The sequence below is a fragment of the Muscardinus avellanarius genome, assembly GCF_963383645.1.
Source record: "Muscardinus avellanarius genome assembly, chromosome: 13".
NCBI classification, from domain to species: domain Eukaryota; kingdom Metazoa; phylum Chordata; class Mammalia; order Rodentia; family Gliridae; genus Muscardinus; species Muscardinus avellanarius.
The window spans coordinates 39540077-39556284 of NC_137799.1; the positions used below are offsets into that span (position 1 = coordinate 39540077).

At 46.2% G+C, this 16208-nt stretch overlaps 2 protein-coding genes across 2 annotated transcripts; one reads left to right on the plus strand and one right to left on the minus strand.

The window, feature by feature from the left end:
• Positions 1–633: 633 nt before the first annotated feature.
• Positions 634–1593, minus strand: LOC308272483 (olfactory receptor 13C7-like; the record flags this gene model as incomplete). The annotated part of the gene is made up of 1 exon (XM_080709325.1): positions 634–1593. One exon carries the CDS (start codon positions 1591–1593, stop codon positions 634–636), a length of 960 nt encoding a protein of 319 aa, XP_080565451.1.
• A 12805-nt stretch (positions 1594–14398) lies between these two features.
• LOC308272393 (olfactory receptor 13C7-like) lies at positions 14399–15355 on the plus strand (the record flags this gene model as incomplete). The annotated part of the gene is made up of 1 exon (XM_080709171.1): positions 14399–15355. The coding sequence occupies one exon, from the start codon at positions 14399–14401 to the stop codon at positions 15353–15355; it is 957 nt and encodes a 318-aa protein (XP_080565297.1).
• Between the last annotated feature and the right edge of the window lie 853 nt (positions 15356–16208).

Consider the following 16208-nt stretch of genomic DNA (forward strand, 5'->3'; position numbering starts at 1 on the left):
TGAATCAGAATACTGCAGCCCTGTGGCTTGCAGTAAGCATCTGGTGACCCTGGGAACAAAACTGGTACATGGGAGGAAAAGCCAACAGAAAAGATAATTCCAGAGCACAGGACTTGGAGCTCGATTGACCAAGCCTAAGACTGGTCCTACTTTTTAATGAATCTGCATTATTTTTACGGAGTTTGAGTAGAGTTACTCTTTTGTGGTACCTATCAAAAGTTTTGACCTGTTGCCATGAATTGGGGCACAGAACCAACAACAAGCCAGCACCTCCAGAAATTTCAAGGTTCTTTCTTTCTAGGATCTTATAATGATGTGTCCATGCTTATGGAACAAATATATATAATATGCTTATATATTATATATAAATAAATTATATATATGTATGTGTATATATATGTATGTGTGTATATATATGTATGTATATATATGTATGTATGTATGTATGTGTGTGTGTGTATATATATATATATATATATATATATATATATATATATATATATTAGTCCTGGTCCCAAGGTCCATAGCAGAGACCTTGGAAAAGTCCTTGCTCTACCCTGGCTTACATTTTCTCTTAAATACAATGAGATACTTGGAGGTCATAAATTCTGGCAATCTTAGGTTTGATGACCATCACTCTGTTAGGTGTATTTGGGCTACCATGTTTTTCACAGCGGCCTTCACGTCCTTGTTCCTCAGGCTGTAGATGATGGGGTTCAGCATGGGGGTCACCACCCCATAGAAGAGGGAGATGAGCTTGTCTGCAAGGTCCTGCTTGTCCGCCCCCAGCGGGTCCTTGGACTTGGGCTTCCCGTACATGAAGAGGATGGTCCCGTAGAAAATGACCACGACTGTGAGGTGGGCAGAGCAGGTGGAGAAGGCCTTTTTCCTCCCCTCGGCTGATGGGATCCTTAGGATGGTGGCAAGGATGAAGACGTAGGAGAAAGAGATGAACAGGACTGGGATTCCTAAGAAGATCATATTAGCCACAACCATGCTGATCACGTTGATGGAGATGTCAGCACAGGCCAACTTGAGGACTGCCAGGATCTCACAGGTGAAGTGGTTGATGATATTGTCTCCACAGAAGGGCAGTCTCATCGCAAGGGATGTCTGTACTATTGAATTGATGACACCAGACACCCAGGAGCCGGCGGCCATGGGCACGTAGGCAGCCTTCCTCATGACCACCGGGTACCGAAGGGGGTTGCAGATGGCCACGTAGCGATCAAAGGCCATCATGCTCAGGAGCACACACTCAGTGGCCCCCATGGCAAAGGACAGAAACATCTGCACAGTGCAGCCTGAGAAGGAGATGGTTTTCCTGGGGGTCAGGAAGCTGTCGAGAATGAGGGGGACTGAGGAGGAGGTGTAGCAGATGTCTAGGAAGGAGAGGTTCCCCAGGAAGAAGTACATGGGCGTGTGTAGGTGGGAGTCCAGGGTGGTCACCAGGATGAGGACTCCATTGCCCAGCAGGATGACCAGGTACATGAGCAGGATGAGTACAAAGAACGCTTTCTCCAGGCTTGGGTGGGCTGAGAGGCCCAGGAGAATGAACCCCGTCACGGGCACGGTCTCATTCGATCTGACCATGGCACATCAGTTCTGAAACTTACACAAACTCAGATCAACATCAGTATTCTCTTGCTCTACAAAGGCCTAGGTAGCAAAAAAAGAAAAAGAAAAAACTTGCTCTGCTGAGCAACTGGACAAGAGCCCTAAAATCCAGTCATCTGTATGAGGTTTGGGAAAATATATTAAAAGTCAATATTTAACTTCTGCTTCCAGGAAGAACCAACAAGGTAACCTAGACTAACCCTTCTGCAGACTATGCTGAGGAAAACTGAACGAGATACAGAGAACATCTGTGGAAGTGTTGGAAAGGTAGTAAGTCTGAGATCATAGGGCCATGATTCTGGGGAAACAGAGAAGGCAGTCCAGGGGCATTTGCAGCTTCAGGAAGAGGCTACAGCAACACTGACAGCCTCGTAGAGATGGGGATGCAGGGCGCCTACTTAAAATTCTTCCCTTTGGGATGGGACCCCAAGAGGCAGCATCATAGGAACCAGGGAAAATCGGAAAGAAGCAGGCATTTGCAAGTGTCGTAGTCCAGCTTAGAATCTTCTCAAGCTCCGAAATTGTGATGAGCTAGTCCCAGATTTTCAGTGCTTCCGGACACCTAATATAAGCAAACATAAAGAACATACCAAGCTGGGCATGGTGGCGCACGCTTGTAATCCCAGCATTCGAGAGGCTGAGACCGGAGGATTGCAGTTCGTGGACAGCCTCAGCTACTTAGTGAGGCCCTCAGTAATTTAGCAATCCCTGTTTCAAAAGTAAAAAGTAAAATCAGCCGGGCATGGTGGTACATGCTTGTAATCTCAGCATTTGGGAGGCTGAGACCTGAGGATCGCGGTTCATGGACAGCCTCAACTACTTAGTGAGGCCCTCTGCCACTCAGTGACCCTGTTTCAAAATAAAGAATAAAAAATAGGGCAGGGGGTATAGCTCGGAGGTCAAATGCCCCTGGGTTCCATCCCCAGACCCACACACACACAAAAAAAATAAAGAACATACCATTACCTCCGTCTTGAAATCATCTCTACAAATACTTTTGCAGATGCCATTGCTGGCACACACTAAAAAGAATACGGGCTGGACATGGTGGTGCACACCTGTAATCCTAGTACTGGGAGGCTGAGACAGGAGGATCACAGGTTCAAGGATAGCCTCAGCAAGTAGTGAGACTCTCATCAACCTAGTGAGACCTATTTCAAAATAAAAATATGGCTGGGGGTGAAACTTGGAGGTAGAACAATGCCCCTGGATTCAGCCCCCAGAAACACACACACACATACCACACCACACCACACCACACCACACCACACCACACACACTAAAAAATACAGTATACAAGGAGATAAAGACAACATAAATGAATACCAACAGAAACAAAAATCCCAGAAAATTAAAGTAGCCTTTTCTTTGGGCACTTGGGAACCAAGAGGACATCTCTGGTGACATCTGCTTAGAGAATCATCTCAGGTCACCTTGACACCACAGTGCCACAGTCTTGACATCCTGTGCTGATCTTTTTCTATCCTTCTGTAATCTTGGGGCTGTGAGGGGCCCTTGCATGGTGGCCTAGCTGTATGAGAGTTCTGATGGAATCTTTCTTCCTGTCTTCATTCTCTGTCTGCCTGCACCAGAGCCAGGGCTTGTTTCTGAGACTATTTGCAGAGCCCTAGTCCTGCCCTGGAATCTCTTATTTCTGGGAAGCTTACCTCTTTTTTTTTTTTTTTTTTTTTTTCGGTACTGGGAATGGGACCCAGGGGCATTCTACCTCCGAGCTACAACCCCAGCCCTATTTTTTACTCTTTATTTTGAAACAGGGTTTCACTGAGTTGCATAAGGCCTCATTAAGTAGTAGTTGAGGCTATCTGCAAACTGAGATCCTCCTGTCTCAGCCTCCCAAATGCTGGGATTACAAGCATGTGCCACCATGCCCTGCTTACCTCTCTTCTTGAAAGTCTAAGGGCTCTCAAAACTAGGATTTGTTCTGGACAAGTAAAAAAATTTGTTTGCAACTTTGAGAATGCTGAGGTTTTGGTTTTATTTGCATTGAATCTAAACTATGCATGGACTTCCCAGATGGCCGTCTCTGCAAGAGCTGTCACTGACCTAGCCCTTCCTCAGTTGTGGCAGGGGCACTTCATGCCTGGGAAGCCCTGAGACACTCCTTTGTTGGTACTTAGCACATAATGCCTGGGACCAAGTCAGTGCCATAATAATTCAATTCAGTAAATAGACACTTTTTGGACATCTACTATAGTCCAGCCATAATTCTTCTAAGTGTTGGCGACTCAGTAATGAAAGACACAGCCTCTGACCTTGGAGAGCTCAAAATCTAGTGGGGTAAATAGTCACACAAACACATAATCAGAACATCATCATCATCACTATCACTATCAGCCATAATAGTCACTCTAGTGCTCACAGTGGGCCTCGGGTCTAGTTAACAATCTCTCCTTTGCCAATGTGAAAACCTCCTTATGGCATTCCTGGCAGGCCTGGGGTCTGGGTTTGACTGTCTGTAATTAAGAAGGGGCCCTTTACCTCCCAGCAAGGCTGGATTCATTTTGAAGTATTTACCCTTTGATATTAATCTTAAATCTGCCTCCTTTCAACTTCAACATGATCTTCAATCTGGCCTTCTCTCTTCTGCATGGCCACCCTCCAAATACACAGGAATCGTTTGGTTTCAGCATGAAGATAAATGAGAATCAATCTCCCTATTTTGTCCTACAGCCTTAAGAACAACTACATCTCTTAGTGGCAAATGCATCATCTAGGAATTGACTACAAAGGCTGATACTGAGAATGGTCTCAAGCCCAAAGATGGCCCGGGTTCCCAGGACACACTGCCCCTGTGAAGTATGTGTTTTCCAGTCTGCATGCCTCTCCCAGGAACCTGGGTCATGCAAAGAAAATATTCCCTCTACGTTATCATCACTGGATCTAGACACATGGCTCAGTGTGTGTGTGTGTGTGTGTGTGTGTGTGTGTGTGTGTGTGTGTGTGTGTGATATACCAGGGATCGAATCCAGGGATGTTCTACCTTTGAGCTATGCCCCAGCCTTTTATTTATTTTTTGTTTTCAACAGGTTCTCTCTAGCTTGCTGAGAGTTTCACTGCGTTGCCGAGGCTGTCCTCCAACCTGCGGTTCTCCTGTCTCAGTCTCCCAAGTACTGGGATTATAGGTGTGCACCACCGTGCCTGGTTTACGGCTCGTTGTTATTGTCTTTGGATTCTGTGAGATGAGAAAGAACCCAACAGTTTTAATCAAGAAGTGACAAATGACTGAGAAAAGAAGACGATTAGCTGTGGAGTCCAGTGATGGGGTGAGACAAGGCAGTTGAGCTTAGAAACTTTCTTTTCTTTTCTTTTCTTTTTTTTTTTTTGTGCTACTAGGGGTTGAACCCAAGAGCATTCTACTTCTGAGTCACACCCCAGCCCTATTTTATTTTTTATTTTGAAACCGGGTCTCACTAAGTTGCAGAGGGCCTCACTAAGTTGTCAAAGCTGGCTGCAAACCTGTGGTCCTCCTCTCTCAGCCTCCCAAGTACTAGGATTACAGGCACGCAACACCACACCTAGCTGTCTTAGAGACTCTTGCAGCTTGATGAGTCTTTTTGATTCTGTGAGAATAACGCCAAACCAAACAAAAGCGCTTCATCTCTCCCTTCCTCGAGCCCCTATTCCATTACCACCAAGGCCAATGAGAGAGATGCAGCTGTACTTAAGAAAATTTTTGTAGGGCTTTTTCAAAACTTGCACTTACCCTTGTCAGAAACATGGAGAGCAAGAACGTTTGATTTCCCAAGCATTGGAAAAAGGCCGCGTGGCAGAAACGGCCACACTTAAGCGCCAGGGTGAGGGCTCAGAGCTGTGACAGCTGAGGGTTCAGCTGGCCCTCTCCCCTCCGCCGTCCTCCTGTGCTCGGGGCAGCATCTCCCAAGGACCGGCCATCGCCCCAAGAAGTCAATTTAAATTCCACTTTTTCTTTGGGACCCTTTGGTCCCTCAAGTCATTTAATGTTTGGAGGGTGAGTCGTGCTTCGTTTAGAAACTTTCTATCCTTCTGGGAAAACATCCCCAAGATCCAATTACGTAGAAGGGCACTGCTGGAAGTTTGCTATCCGCTGCTCTCTTCTGTTTGTTCTTCTGTCTTTGCTTTCCTTCCTCGCTCCCATCCTTCTCCCTCCTTCCTCCCCTCCTTTCTTCCTCCCTTCTTTTCATGACTCCCTTCTTTCTCTCTGAACAGCATAATCCCGTCAACAGAGTCCAAGATCCTGCTGGTCAGTGATTATGTGATTCATCCAGACCCCCTACTTTTTTCTGTGGTACTGGGGTTCCTGAAAACCCTTCTACCTCTGGGCTACACTCCCAGACCTATTTTTATATTTTTATTTGGAAACAGCCTCTCTTAAGCCAGCGAGGCTGGCTTCGAACCTGCGCAATCCTCCTGTCTCCACCTCCCAAGCGCCGGGATTACAAGCGTGCGCCCCCACGCCCAGCGACCCCTACTTTTTTGAGCTATGTTGTGGCCAAGCCCCACTCCACCCCCAGTGTGCTTATGCAGTGGTTTGGGGGGAAGGATTCTCAGTGAAAGACTCATTCTCTCTCTCTAAATAGTTAGCTTGTCACATTAGGCACCTTGAAACAGCCTGCAGTGTTCTCTCTCAATCCGCACCGGGCATTCAACTAAGTGACTGTCCTTTCAGCTTCCTATCATCTGCCCAGGCACTCCTGGACCCTGTGGAGCCACAGACAGAGTGTGACCCAGGACAGGGACAGGCTCAGGGGATGAGCACATTCCCTTACTCAGCAAATGCTTATTAAGGGTGCAGTCCAGAGAAGGCAGAGCCGTGTGGCTGTGCAGAGGACCCCGGGGCCCTGTCTTCTGGACGTGCACTCTCTAATGGCTAGAGAGGGACAAGAAAAGGTGGTCACCCAAGAGGAGGGCAGTGCTGGGCCGGAATGCCTGGCTGCAGGGGAGCCCAGAGGAGGCAGGGAGCAGACTTTCTGGAGAATATCCGAGGTGTGTAGAGCCAACTCTGACTGGCTCACCAATCCCAGCTCCACTTCCAGCTGTCAGACAGCTGGTGGATATTTGGGTTTTGACTGGTGGTCAAGAGAGCGCTTTGTGCTCAGAAATCCCCTCATTCTGTGTGTGTGTGTGTGTGTGTGTGTGTGTGTGTGTGTGTGTGTGAATATGATTTGCCAAGGATGAGCAGAGCTGTGTTTATTGTGGCGTCCTGAGGACATGTGTGGACAGGACACCTCCTCATGGCAGAGAAAGTCCTCACACAGGTATCCCAGCTGGGTGTGTAATTCCTGATGTCGGAATGCTGCTCATCCAAACAATACTCCTTTGCAGCTCCATCCTAGGAAGCCTCGCTCTCCTGATTTGCCAGGTCTCTCTCTGAGAAGGCTCCGTTCATTGTTCCCCTGCTCTGTACCACGGGTGCCCTGACCACCAGGGCTGGTGGCCGGGCCAGGTGGCTACCTGAGCTGGGGGCATTCAACATGTAGGCTCTTCAGGACCTCACAGGGAGTTTGAACTCAAAACTCAAGGCTGTAGCAGTTGATGTAAGGCAGGTAGCAGAGGGAGGAGAAAGCGGGTGACACAGGAATGGAAGCGGGTGGCAGGAACAGAAGCCTGGCCCATGGCAGCTGAGGCCTGGGCATAGGGAGGAGAGGGGAGGCAAATCCTCCCAGCTGGAGCAAGAGCCACAGGCCAGCGCGATTGAGTCTAGGAGCCCCTAGAGCTGGAGCACATGGCCCCGCCCAGAGGCCCGCAGGAGCCACTCAGATTCTGACGTGGTGGCCCCTTGTCCATCTTTGAGGCCCAGCTATACCACTGTTCTTCCATGAGCCCCTTGACATCCTCCAGCCCTTAAGGAAGTTATATGTGAAGAGTGAAGGCTCCTGGCACTCAGAGGTTTTCGACATCAGGAATGGGAGCTAGAGAGCAATGTAGGAGGGTCTCTCCACCTGCTCACAATCCAAGTGTCCATCTACTACGAGGCTCTGTTTTACTCACAACACTTCTGACATCAAATGTGTGGGGTGCCCCTCCCCCCACCGGAACTGATTCTCTAGCTCTCTGGACACCAACTGGGCATCCTACAATTTAATTCTGACACTAACTTCCTGGAGTTGACACAAATCCTGCATGTTAAGAGCTCAATCCCACAAGAGTGCCACCACTTCAGACACCAATTACTAGACTGAGCCACCAGCTATAAAGGTAGAGGTGTTCCTGCAACCCCTTCCTCAGGGTCAGTAATTTGCTAGAAAGTCTCACAAAACTCAGGGAGCCAGGTATGGTGGCACACGCTTGTAATCCCAGTACTTGGGAGGCTGAGACAGGAGGGTTGCAGGTTTGAGCATAGCCTCCGAAATGTAGTGAGGCTTTCAGCAACCTAGCGAGACCCTGTTTCTAAACAAAAAATAATAAAACTGAAAAAAGGGGTGGGAATAGAGCTTGGAGACAGAATGCCAGTGGGTTCAATCTCTACTAATAGACACATACACAAAACAACAACAACAATAACAAAAACAAAACACAGACAAACAAACCTCAGGGAAACTTGATTTTCATTTACCAGTTTATGAAAGATACAAGCCAGAAACAGTTACATAGAAGAGCTGCATAGAACAAAGAATAGAGAAAGGGATGGGGAGACTCTGCCCTCTCTGGGGGTGCCACCCTCCCAGCACCTCCATGCATTCACCAACCAAGAAGCTTTCCGAAGCCCTTTAGTGTGGGTCTTCTTAAGGCACATCGATTAAATCATTGGCCATTGGTGATTGCTTTGTTCTCCAACTGACTTTCCTCCCTGCAGTCATGGGGTGGGGCCAAATCTTCCCCAATCACACAATTCGTTCAACCCTCCAATCACACGATCTGTTCCTCTGGCACAGCTCTCATCCCTAACTTAGCTAGGGGCCCACAAAGTGGTACTTTATCAGCATAAACTCAGGTAGGTATGGTTGAAAAATGTTTATAATGAATAACAAAAAACATTCCTCTCACTCCCATCATTCAGGAAATTATAAAGGTCTTAGGAGCTCTATGCCAGGAACTGAGGATGAAGAACAAATGCATATATTTTTGTTATATCATGGTAGCACACCCCCATCCTTGCTTCATAGGGTAGGAAGCATTAAATAAGATGAGGTTTGGAAAACAGTTATAAATTAATGGCAACTCTTATTAATATCTTTAATTTTTATGTGGCTCATATTAAAATACATACATTTAGACAGTGCTTGATACCCTTCCCCACCCCCGCTGCTTCCCCTTTCTCCTCCTCCCAACAATAAGTGTCCAGGTTGACCATGCTACATTCATACTTTTACATATATTTGAATGTAGCTCCTCCATTAATCAACCTCAGCCTTCTTCTTCTCCTACCCTTCAATTCTAGCTTTGCTGAGGTTTCCCCTCCATTATCTGGAGTCCCCCTGGAGAACTGGCTATCCATTTGTAGAAAGATGGAACTAAATCCATCTTTCAAAATGTCAGAAGCAACCCAAAATTTGAGACAGGCTCCTCTTCTTGTCTTTACAGCTTTCTTTCAGTTTCCAAGATATAGTGTGCAGGGAAGGGAAAATATCTTTTCTTTATAACCATCTTAGGTTCATTGACTGGGGCCCTTCTAACAAAAGACAGATCAATAAGAAAAAAAAGCATACTCTGGGTGTGGTGGCGCACATTTGTAATTCCAGTACGTAGGATGTTGAGACAGGAGGATTGAAGGTTCGAGGACAGCATCAGCAAGTAGTGAGACTCATCAACCTAGCCAGATCCTGTTTCCAAATAAAAATAAAATAAGTCTGGGGATATAGGTTGGAAGTAGAATGCCCCTGGGTTCAATCCCCAGTACCACACACACACACACACAAAGCATAAAATATTATTCAATATAAATTTTACCTGATATAAGAACCTTCATTAAAAAATGAAGACCAAAAGAATTCGTTAAACTCAAGTATTCTTTTTAGTAGGGTTCTGAAGAATGGAAAATAGTGGAGAAATATGACAGGGTAGAAAAGAATGTGATAAGTATAATAAACTAGGGGAAATAGCCAGGCCTATTTGCTAAGATTACTTTTGGTGTCTCTGTGTCTTTGGAGATAAGCGTGTCCTCTTGTTTTAGGTATAAAAAGGACACCTCTCACATGGGGGTCTTATAACCTGCTTCAGAAGAGGTCCGAGAAATCCTTAGGTTTTATAACCTATGTCTGATGAGAGCAACAGGGGAAGGTCAGAGAAACCTCCTTGGACTTGTTGCTTGTGTTAGTGAGCTTTCTATTACTATCAGGTATTATAATTAGGAAGGGCTTGTTTGGCTTACAATTTTGGAAGTTTCAGTCCATGGTCAGTTGTCCCTGCTGCTTTTGGGCTGATGGCACCTCAAGCTGTTCACCTCATGTCCAGGATGCAAAAGATAGAAAGCAAAAAATCTTGGCCCCATTATCCCCTTCAAGGACAAGCCCGGTGAGGAGAAGACCTCCTACTAGGCCCTACCTTTGAAGTGTCTATCGACTTCCAATAGTGCCACAGTGGGAAAAAGCCTTAAATACTTGGGCCTTTGGGGGCATTCCAGAACCAAACTCTACCACTTTTTCTCAAATTCCTTCAGCTTAAAATATTCAGTATGCCAAGACACCAAATTTGGGGGCAGCATGTCCTGAACCCAGCAAAGTATCTTAGCCATATTGATTCATTACTTTCCTGTATCTTTTGTCCCAGATCTCTTTCTAAATCCTACAATTTCTTAATTCTAAATGTCTCCCAGGGCCACCATGTCCTCCATATCTGTTATTTTCACCTAGGGCTAGTTTCACACAGTCCTGCTGGGTCCCACCTCCTGGACAGCTTTGTGGTACTCTCAGTCCTATGTTGGTCTACAGATAGGTCCACTCTGCTGGGCATTCACTGAAGACAAAGACCCATTTCTGGTCATTATGTCCCCCATCCACCCTAACTCTCTGGTGCCAGATACATATGATATGTTTGTAGCATAGAAATTGTTTGGAGTGATGGGAAAGTTGGTAGGAGAGAGAGACAGACAGAGAGACCAACAGACTGACCAACAGATCTGGTCACTGGGTAAATGGGAGAAGATTCCTGGGTGGTTGCAATGTTTGGATTACTGAGACCTGGCTCTTCTTCCCTTCTAGATGATTTGAGGGTCAGTGTCAGAGCCCCCTTGGATCATTCACTGTGCTCAAAGCCCAGGAGAATTCTGATCATCTGGCACTTGAAAACTTTCTGAACCAAAGTTTTCTTATAGTGAGAGGGGAGCTTTCAGCAGATTTACACATATTGCCTAATTGGGTCTATGGGGTGAAGTTTAATCTCTGAGCCGCTCACCAAACTTTAAATTGCTTCTGGGATAGGACTTGGTCCCAAAGCAACCTGGCCCTAAGTTCCTGAGAGAGACTTTATGGAGCCCCGTGGAGAGTAGCATGGAGCAGAGAGGATAGGTGCCAGGCACAGCAGCTGGGCATGGCTTGCTAGCTTGGCCTGGGTACAGCCTCCCTCAGGTTGGGGCTCCTGGCTGAGCCTCAGGCTTGCGAGCCAGCTCTTGTCTCCTGGTCTCACTGAGCCTCAAGGTCAGGCAAGGGCTCCTGGGGCTGTGGCTACACCCTGGACCTTTCCACATGCAGGGTCATTTTGAGACACCAGGAAGTGGGACAATAGTTAAGGAGCAAATGCCTCATCGGCAGGTGTTGTGGGGGCGGCTCTGAGAGACATGCCCTGTATGGCCTGCTTGGTTGTGGCTAGGTAGCACCCAGATGGGCAGGTGACCATGTCCACTGGCCCGCCTTCCTGCAAGCAATAGATGTAGCCTAGGCTGGACCCCAAACTGGATGAGTGTCGGGTCACCATTTGGGGTAGGAGAGGCTGCACGCAGAGAGAGCTCGAGGAGGGGGTGGAGAGTAGGTGAGGTCAGGTGACAGGCCCCTATTTCCAAAGCTCCAAAGGCTGCAGCTGTGGCAAAGTCAGAAGGCAGACTCAGGCTCCGCGGAGGAAGGGAGACGTTAGAAAAGGCAGAGTCCAGTTCCCTGAACAACTCCAACAACCCAGGCTTCCTGACAGTGGCATTGCCTAGGGACTCCTTGTTCAAAACGTTCAAGCAGAAGCTGAGCATTCGCAGAGGGGGTCCCAGCGACGGCGCTGCGGGGTGCGGGGAGCTAAAGTGGTTTAATATCAGAGAATCCTGCCGAGCCTCAGATCCTGCCTCATCCCTTAACCCTGATATTTGAGATAACTTCTTCTGGACACTGTATCATTACCAATGAGAAAAAAGCTCCCCTTCTGCAGGTCAGGTCTAGATGCAATTTCACAAAGCCTTCCCTGAGCTTGGTTCCCCCCTCCCTTTCTTCCTTCCTTTCTTTCTTTCTTTCTTTCTTCCTTTCTTCCTTTCTTCCTTTCTTCCTTTCTTCCTTTCTTCCTTTCTTCCTTTCTTTTTTTGGTGGTGTGGGGATGGAACCCTTCTACCCCCGGGCTACACTCCCAGACCTATTTTATATTTTATTTGGAAACAGGGTCCCAAGCACGGGGATTACAAGTGTGCGCCACCACGCCTGGCTGAGCTTGGTTTCTTTTCCTTTATGCTGAGTAGGGCTGAAATAGGTCAGTGATTTTAAAGACTGGTTTACATCAGAAGCATACATAGGAAATTTTATTTTTTAAAACAAATAAACACACAAATAAGAAACATTGCCAAGGCAATGTGCAGAGGAAGGACCCGGAAGTCCAGCACTTGGGTAGCTGTGAGGCAGCGAGCTCTGTGTCACTTAGGGCACCCCATGGCAGCGCCAGAGGACATTGTGGTTCCTGAGTTTCTTTGGAAGCAATTGTGATCATCCACAATGCAGTTTGGTTCTGGGGGGTTGAGTAGATTAGCAAATAAGCATGCCTGTGTACCCTCCGAATGTACCGGATAACATTTCTCCCCAATTTTATTTATTTATTTATTTATTTATTTATTTATTTATTTATTTATTTATTTTTGCAGTACTAGGCATGGAACCCAGGGGCATTCTACTTCCGAGCTACACCCCCAGCCCTGTTTTTTTATTCCTTATTTTGAAAAAGGGTCTCACTGAGTTGCAGAGGGCCTCATTAAGTAGCTGAGGCTGTCCTCAAACTGCGATCCTCCTGTCTCAGCCTCCCACATGCTGGAATTACAAGCATGAGCCACCATGTCCGGCTTTTCTCTCCAAATTTGAGGTTGGTGTGACTGAGACCCCATCCAAACCAAGCTGGGCATGTGAATTTGGAGTGGGCTCCAACACTCAGGTGAGATTATTTTCCTCTGGCCAAGTCTGAGAGCCACAGAAATGCAGGAAGTCAAGTGTGATTACAGAAAGAAACACATACATCTTCTCCAGACCAGATTCCTGGAAACTTCTGTGGGGACTCCATGCTATAGGTTCCACAAAATCAATTTGGTCGGATTTTGCAGAGAAGAGAATAAAGATCAGATGAATTGATTTATAATAACAAAACTCACAAAACAGTGAGGTATAAACCAGACACTGATCAATAAATAAAACTGTTAAGGATGAGAAATATGGTGTTCAAGCTAGTACATTCTCTCCTTATAAGACTGTTTGTAGGGGAAATCAAATTATAATAGAAATCTGCTGGGTGAGGGGGAACCAGCTCCAGCATAGTAGGTGATGTGACCTCAATGGCCAGGGTCACTGGGCTGTGATGGCCCAAGGTCTTCAACTACACACAGGGTCAGAATTATTCAGAGGCCCCTGAGTCTCCAGAAAGTATGTGGACATACGGCATCATTTTATGTATATTATCATTGATTAGACATAAACGTCATTCATTTTATTAAATTTCATTGGATATTTCAAGAAAACATGAAAAAAGTACTTGAATAAGGGTTGCTTGTGAAACTTATAAAGAAAAATGTATATATAGACACACACATTCTTAATATTGGAGAAGAGTGTTTTACATTACATAATCACTCTACTTTTGTAAATTGTATACCATTTTAATTGAAAATGTTTTCTACTTAACAATGCTATGAAATGAAGTTGATACTGTTTAGCTAGAAGTTATGAGTATCTTAACTGCTTTATTTATTTCTATTTTTCAAAAAGGAAAAAGCTAGCAGAGTGTGGTGGTACACGCTTGTAATCCCAGCATTCAGGAGGCTGAAACAGGAGGATCATGGTTTGAGGACAGCCTCAGCTACTTAGTGAGGCCTTTGCAACTCAGTGAGACCCTGTTTAAAAATAAAGAATAAAAAAATAGGGCTGAGGCCGTAGCTTGGAGGTAGAATGCCCCTGGGTTCCATCCTCAGTACTGAAAAAAAAAATCTAAAAGAAAAGAAAAAAGCTACACATTTTATAGATGTTTAATATGTTTACTGTTTAAGATTAATGGTAATATTGTAAATGAAAAATCAAATCAATGCTTTAAAGGTAATCATGTTACCAACAACTTGTTTTTAAATTTATAATAAAATTATTTATATATTTAATTTATATATTTATATTTAATTTATATATTTATATTTAATTTACATATTTATATTTAATTTATATATTTATTATATTTAATTTATAACTTTCTTTATAAATGAAAACAAAATTTATTAGATTCTCAAGTTCTGCAACACAGCCTGGCTTTTAGATAATGTAGCTTTAGAGTTGAACCTCAGAGGGTAGGTTTGCTTATAACTTGAAAATCACCATACTGTGATCCCCAGGTCCTGACTCATGCAGGCCAAACAGTGAACATGAATTGTCTGCCTTTAGTATTCCTAGGTGTGAAAGTGAGTGAGCCTGAAATGGAAGCATTCAACCAGTCCATGGTGACAGAATTTGTCTTGCTGGGCCTCTCGGCTCATCCCAAGCTGGAGAAAACGTTCTTTGTGCTCATCCTGTCCATGTACCTGGTCATCCTGCTGGGCAATGGCGTCCTCATCCTGGTGACCATCCTGGACTCCCACCTGCACACGCCCATGTACTTCTTCTTGGGGAACCTCTCCTTCCTAGACATCTGCTACACCACCTCCTCAGTCCCGCTGGTCCTGGATGGTTTCCTCACTCCCAGGAAAACCATTTCCTTCTCAGGCTGTGCTGTGCAGATGTTTCTGTCCTTTGCCATGGGGGCCACTGAGTGTGTGCTTCTAGGCATGATGGCCTTTGATCGCTACGTGGCCATCTGCAACCCCCTTCGGTACCCGGTGGTCATGAGCAAGGCTGCCTACGTGCCCATGGCTGTCAGCTCCTGGGTGGCTGGTGGGGTCAACTCCTTGGTGCAGATCTCTCTTGCAGTACAACTGCCCTTCTGTGGGGACAATGTCATCAACCACTTCATCTGTGAGATCCTGGCAGTCCTGAAGCTGGCCTGTGCTGACATCTCCATCAATGTGATCAGCATGGGGGTGGCCAACGTGATCTTCCTGGGGGTCCCTGTTCTGTTCATTTTTGTCTCCTACATGTTCATCCTCACCACCATCCTGAGGATCCCCTCAGCTGAGGGACGGCGAAAGGCCTTCTCCACCTGCTCTGCCCACATCACTGTGGTGGTCATCTTCTACGGGACCATCCTCTTCATGTACGGGAAGCCCAAGTCCAAGGACCCACTGGGGGCGGACAAGCAGGACCTTGCAGACAAGCTCATCTCCCTCTTCTATGGACTTCTGACCCCCATGCTGAACCCCATCATCTACAGCCTGAGGAACAAGGATGTGAAGGCCGCTGTGAGGGACCTTGTGGTTCAGAACTGCCTCACTAAGTGATGAGGGATACATTCTGTGATCTGTGTACTTTGGTGCCTCACACTGGAGAATCTCAGTGCAGAGCAAGGCCAGGTGATGGGCAAGTGGCCTTTGAAACCATGCCACTCACAGTGTAGCCCATGGACCAGAAATCTCAGCATCATGTGGGAGCTTATTCAGCATATAAAATCTGGGGGTCCACTGCAGACTGAGTTGGAATCTTCATTTAAGGTGATTTGCATGCATGTTAAACTTTGATAAGAGTTGGTTAAGAGTGTGCAGTGATGCTGTGATGTGCTGCCCAGATCTCCATCCCCACCTAGGGCTGAAGCACTCATCATTCCAGCTGCCAGACATCTGGGTAGCTGGCAGTATGTAGTTCAGTCTTTGCAGGCTGTCCTGGGCTAAACAGAGCTACCTCACCAGTTACATTCCCTCCTCAGGGCCAGCACACATCTGATGATTAGCCAATGCCAGTAGCATTGCCCCAGTTGGGGACATGGATAAAGAACCATCCTAGCTGGAGAGCTTCCCTGTGGCGTCTCGCCTTCTCCCTCTGCCCAGACTGGCTTTCTTCACCTGCCACACCGGTGTTGACTGGAAGAGCTCTTGCCAGTAAACATTCTACATGAAAATCTTTCCATCTCCGTGAGCGTCATAACACTCAGCCTTGGACAGGGAACAATAAGCTTAGTACAAATGTGTGAATGGCCTGTCTTGTGCACATCATGGTAATGAGTGCTCAGATGTTGCCTGTACACCCAAGAAAGGAACTCCCTGAATTCCTTTTGTTTAGAGTGAAAATTGCTCCTTAAAAAGTGTTCACTAAATTAAAATGCTTTCATTTTCACCTCGATAAATGGAACCTTAATTC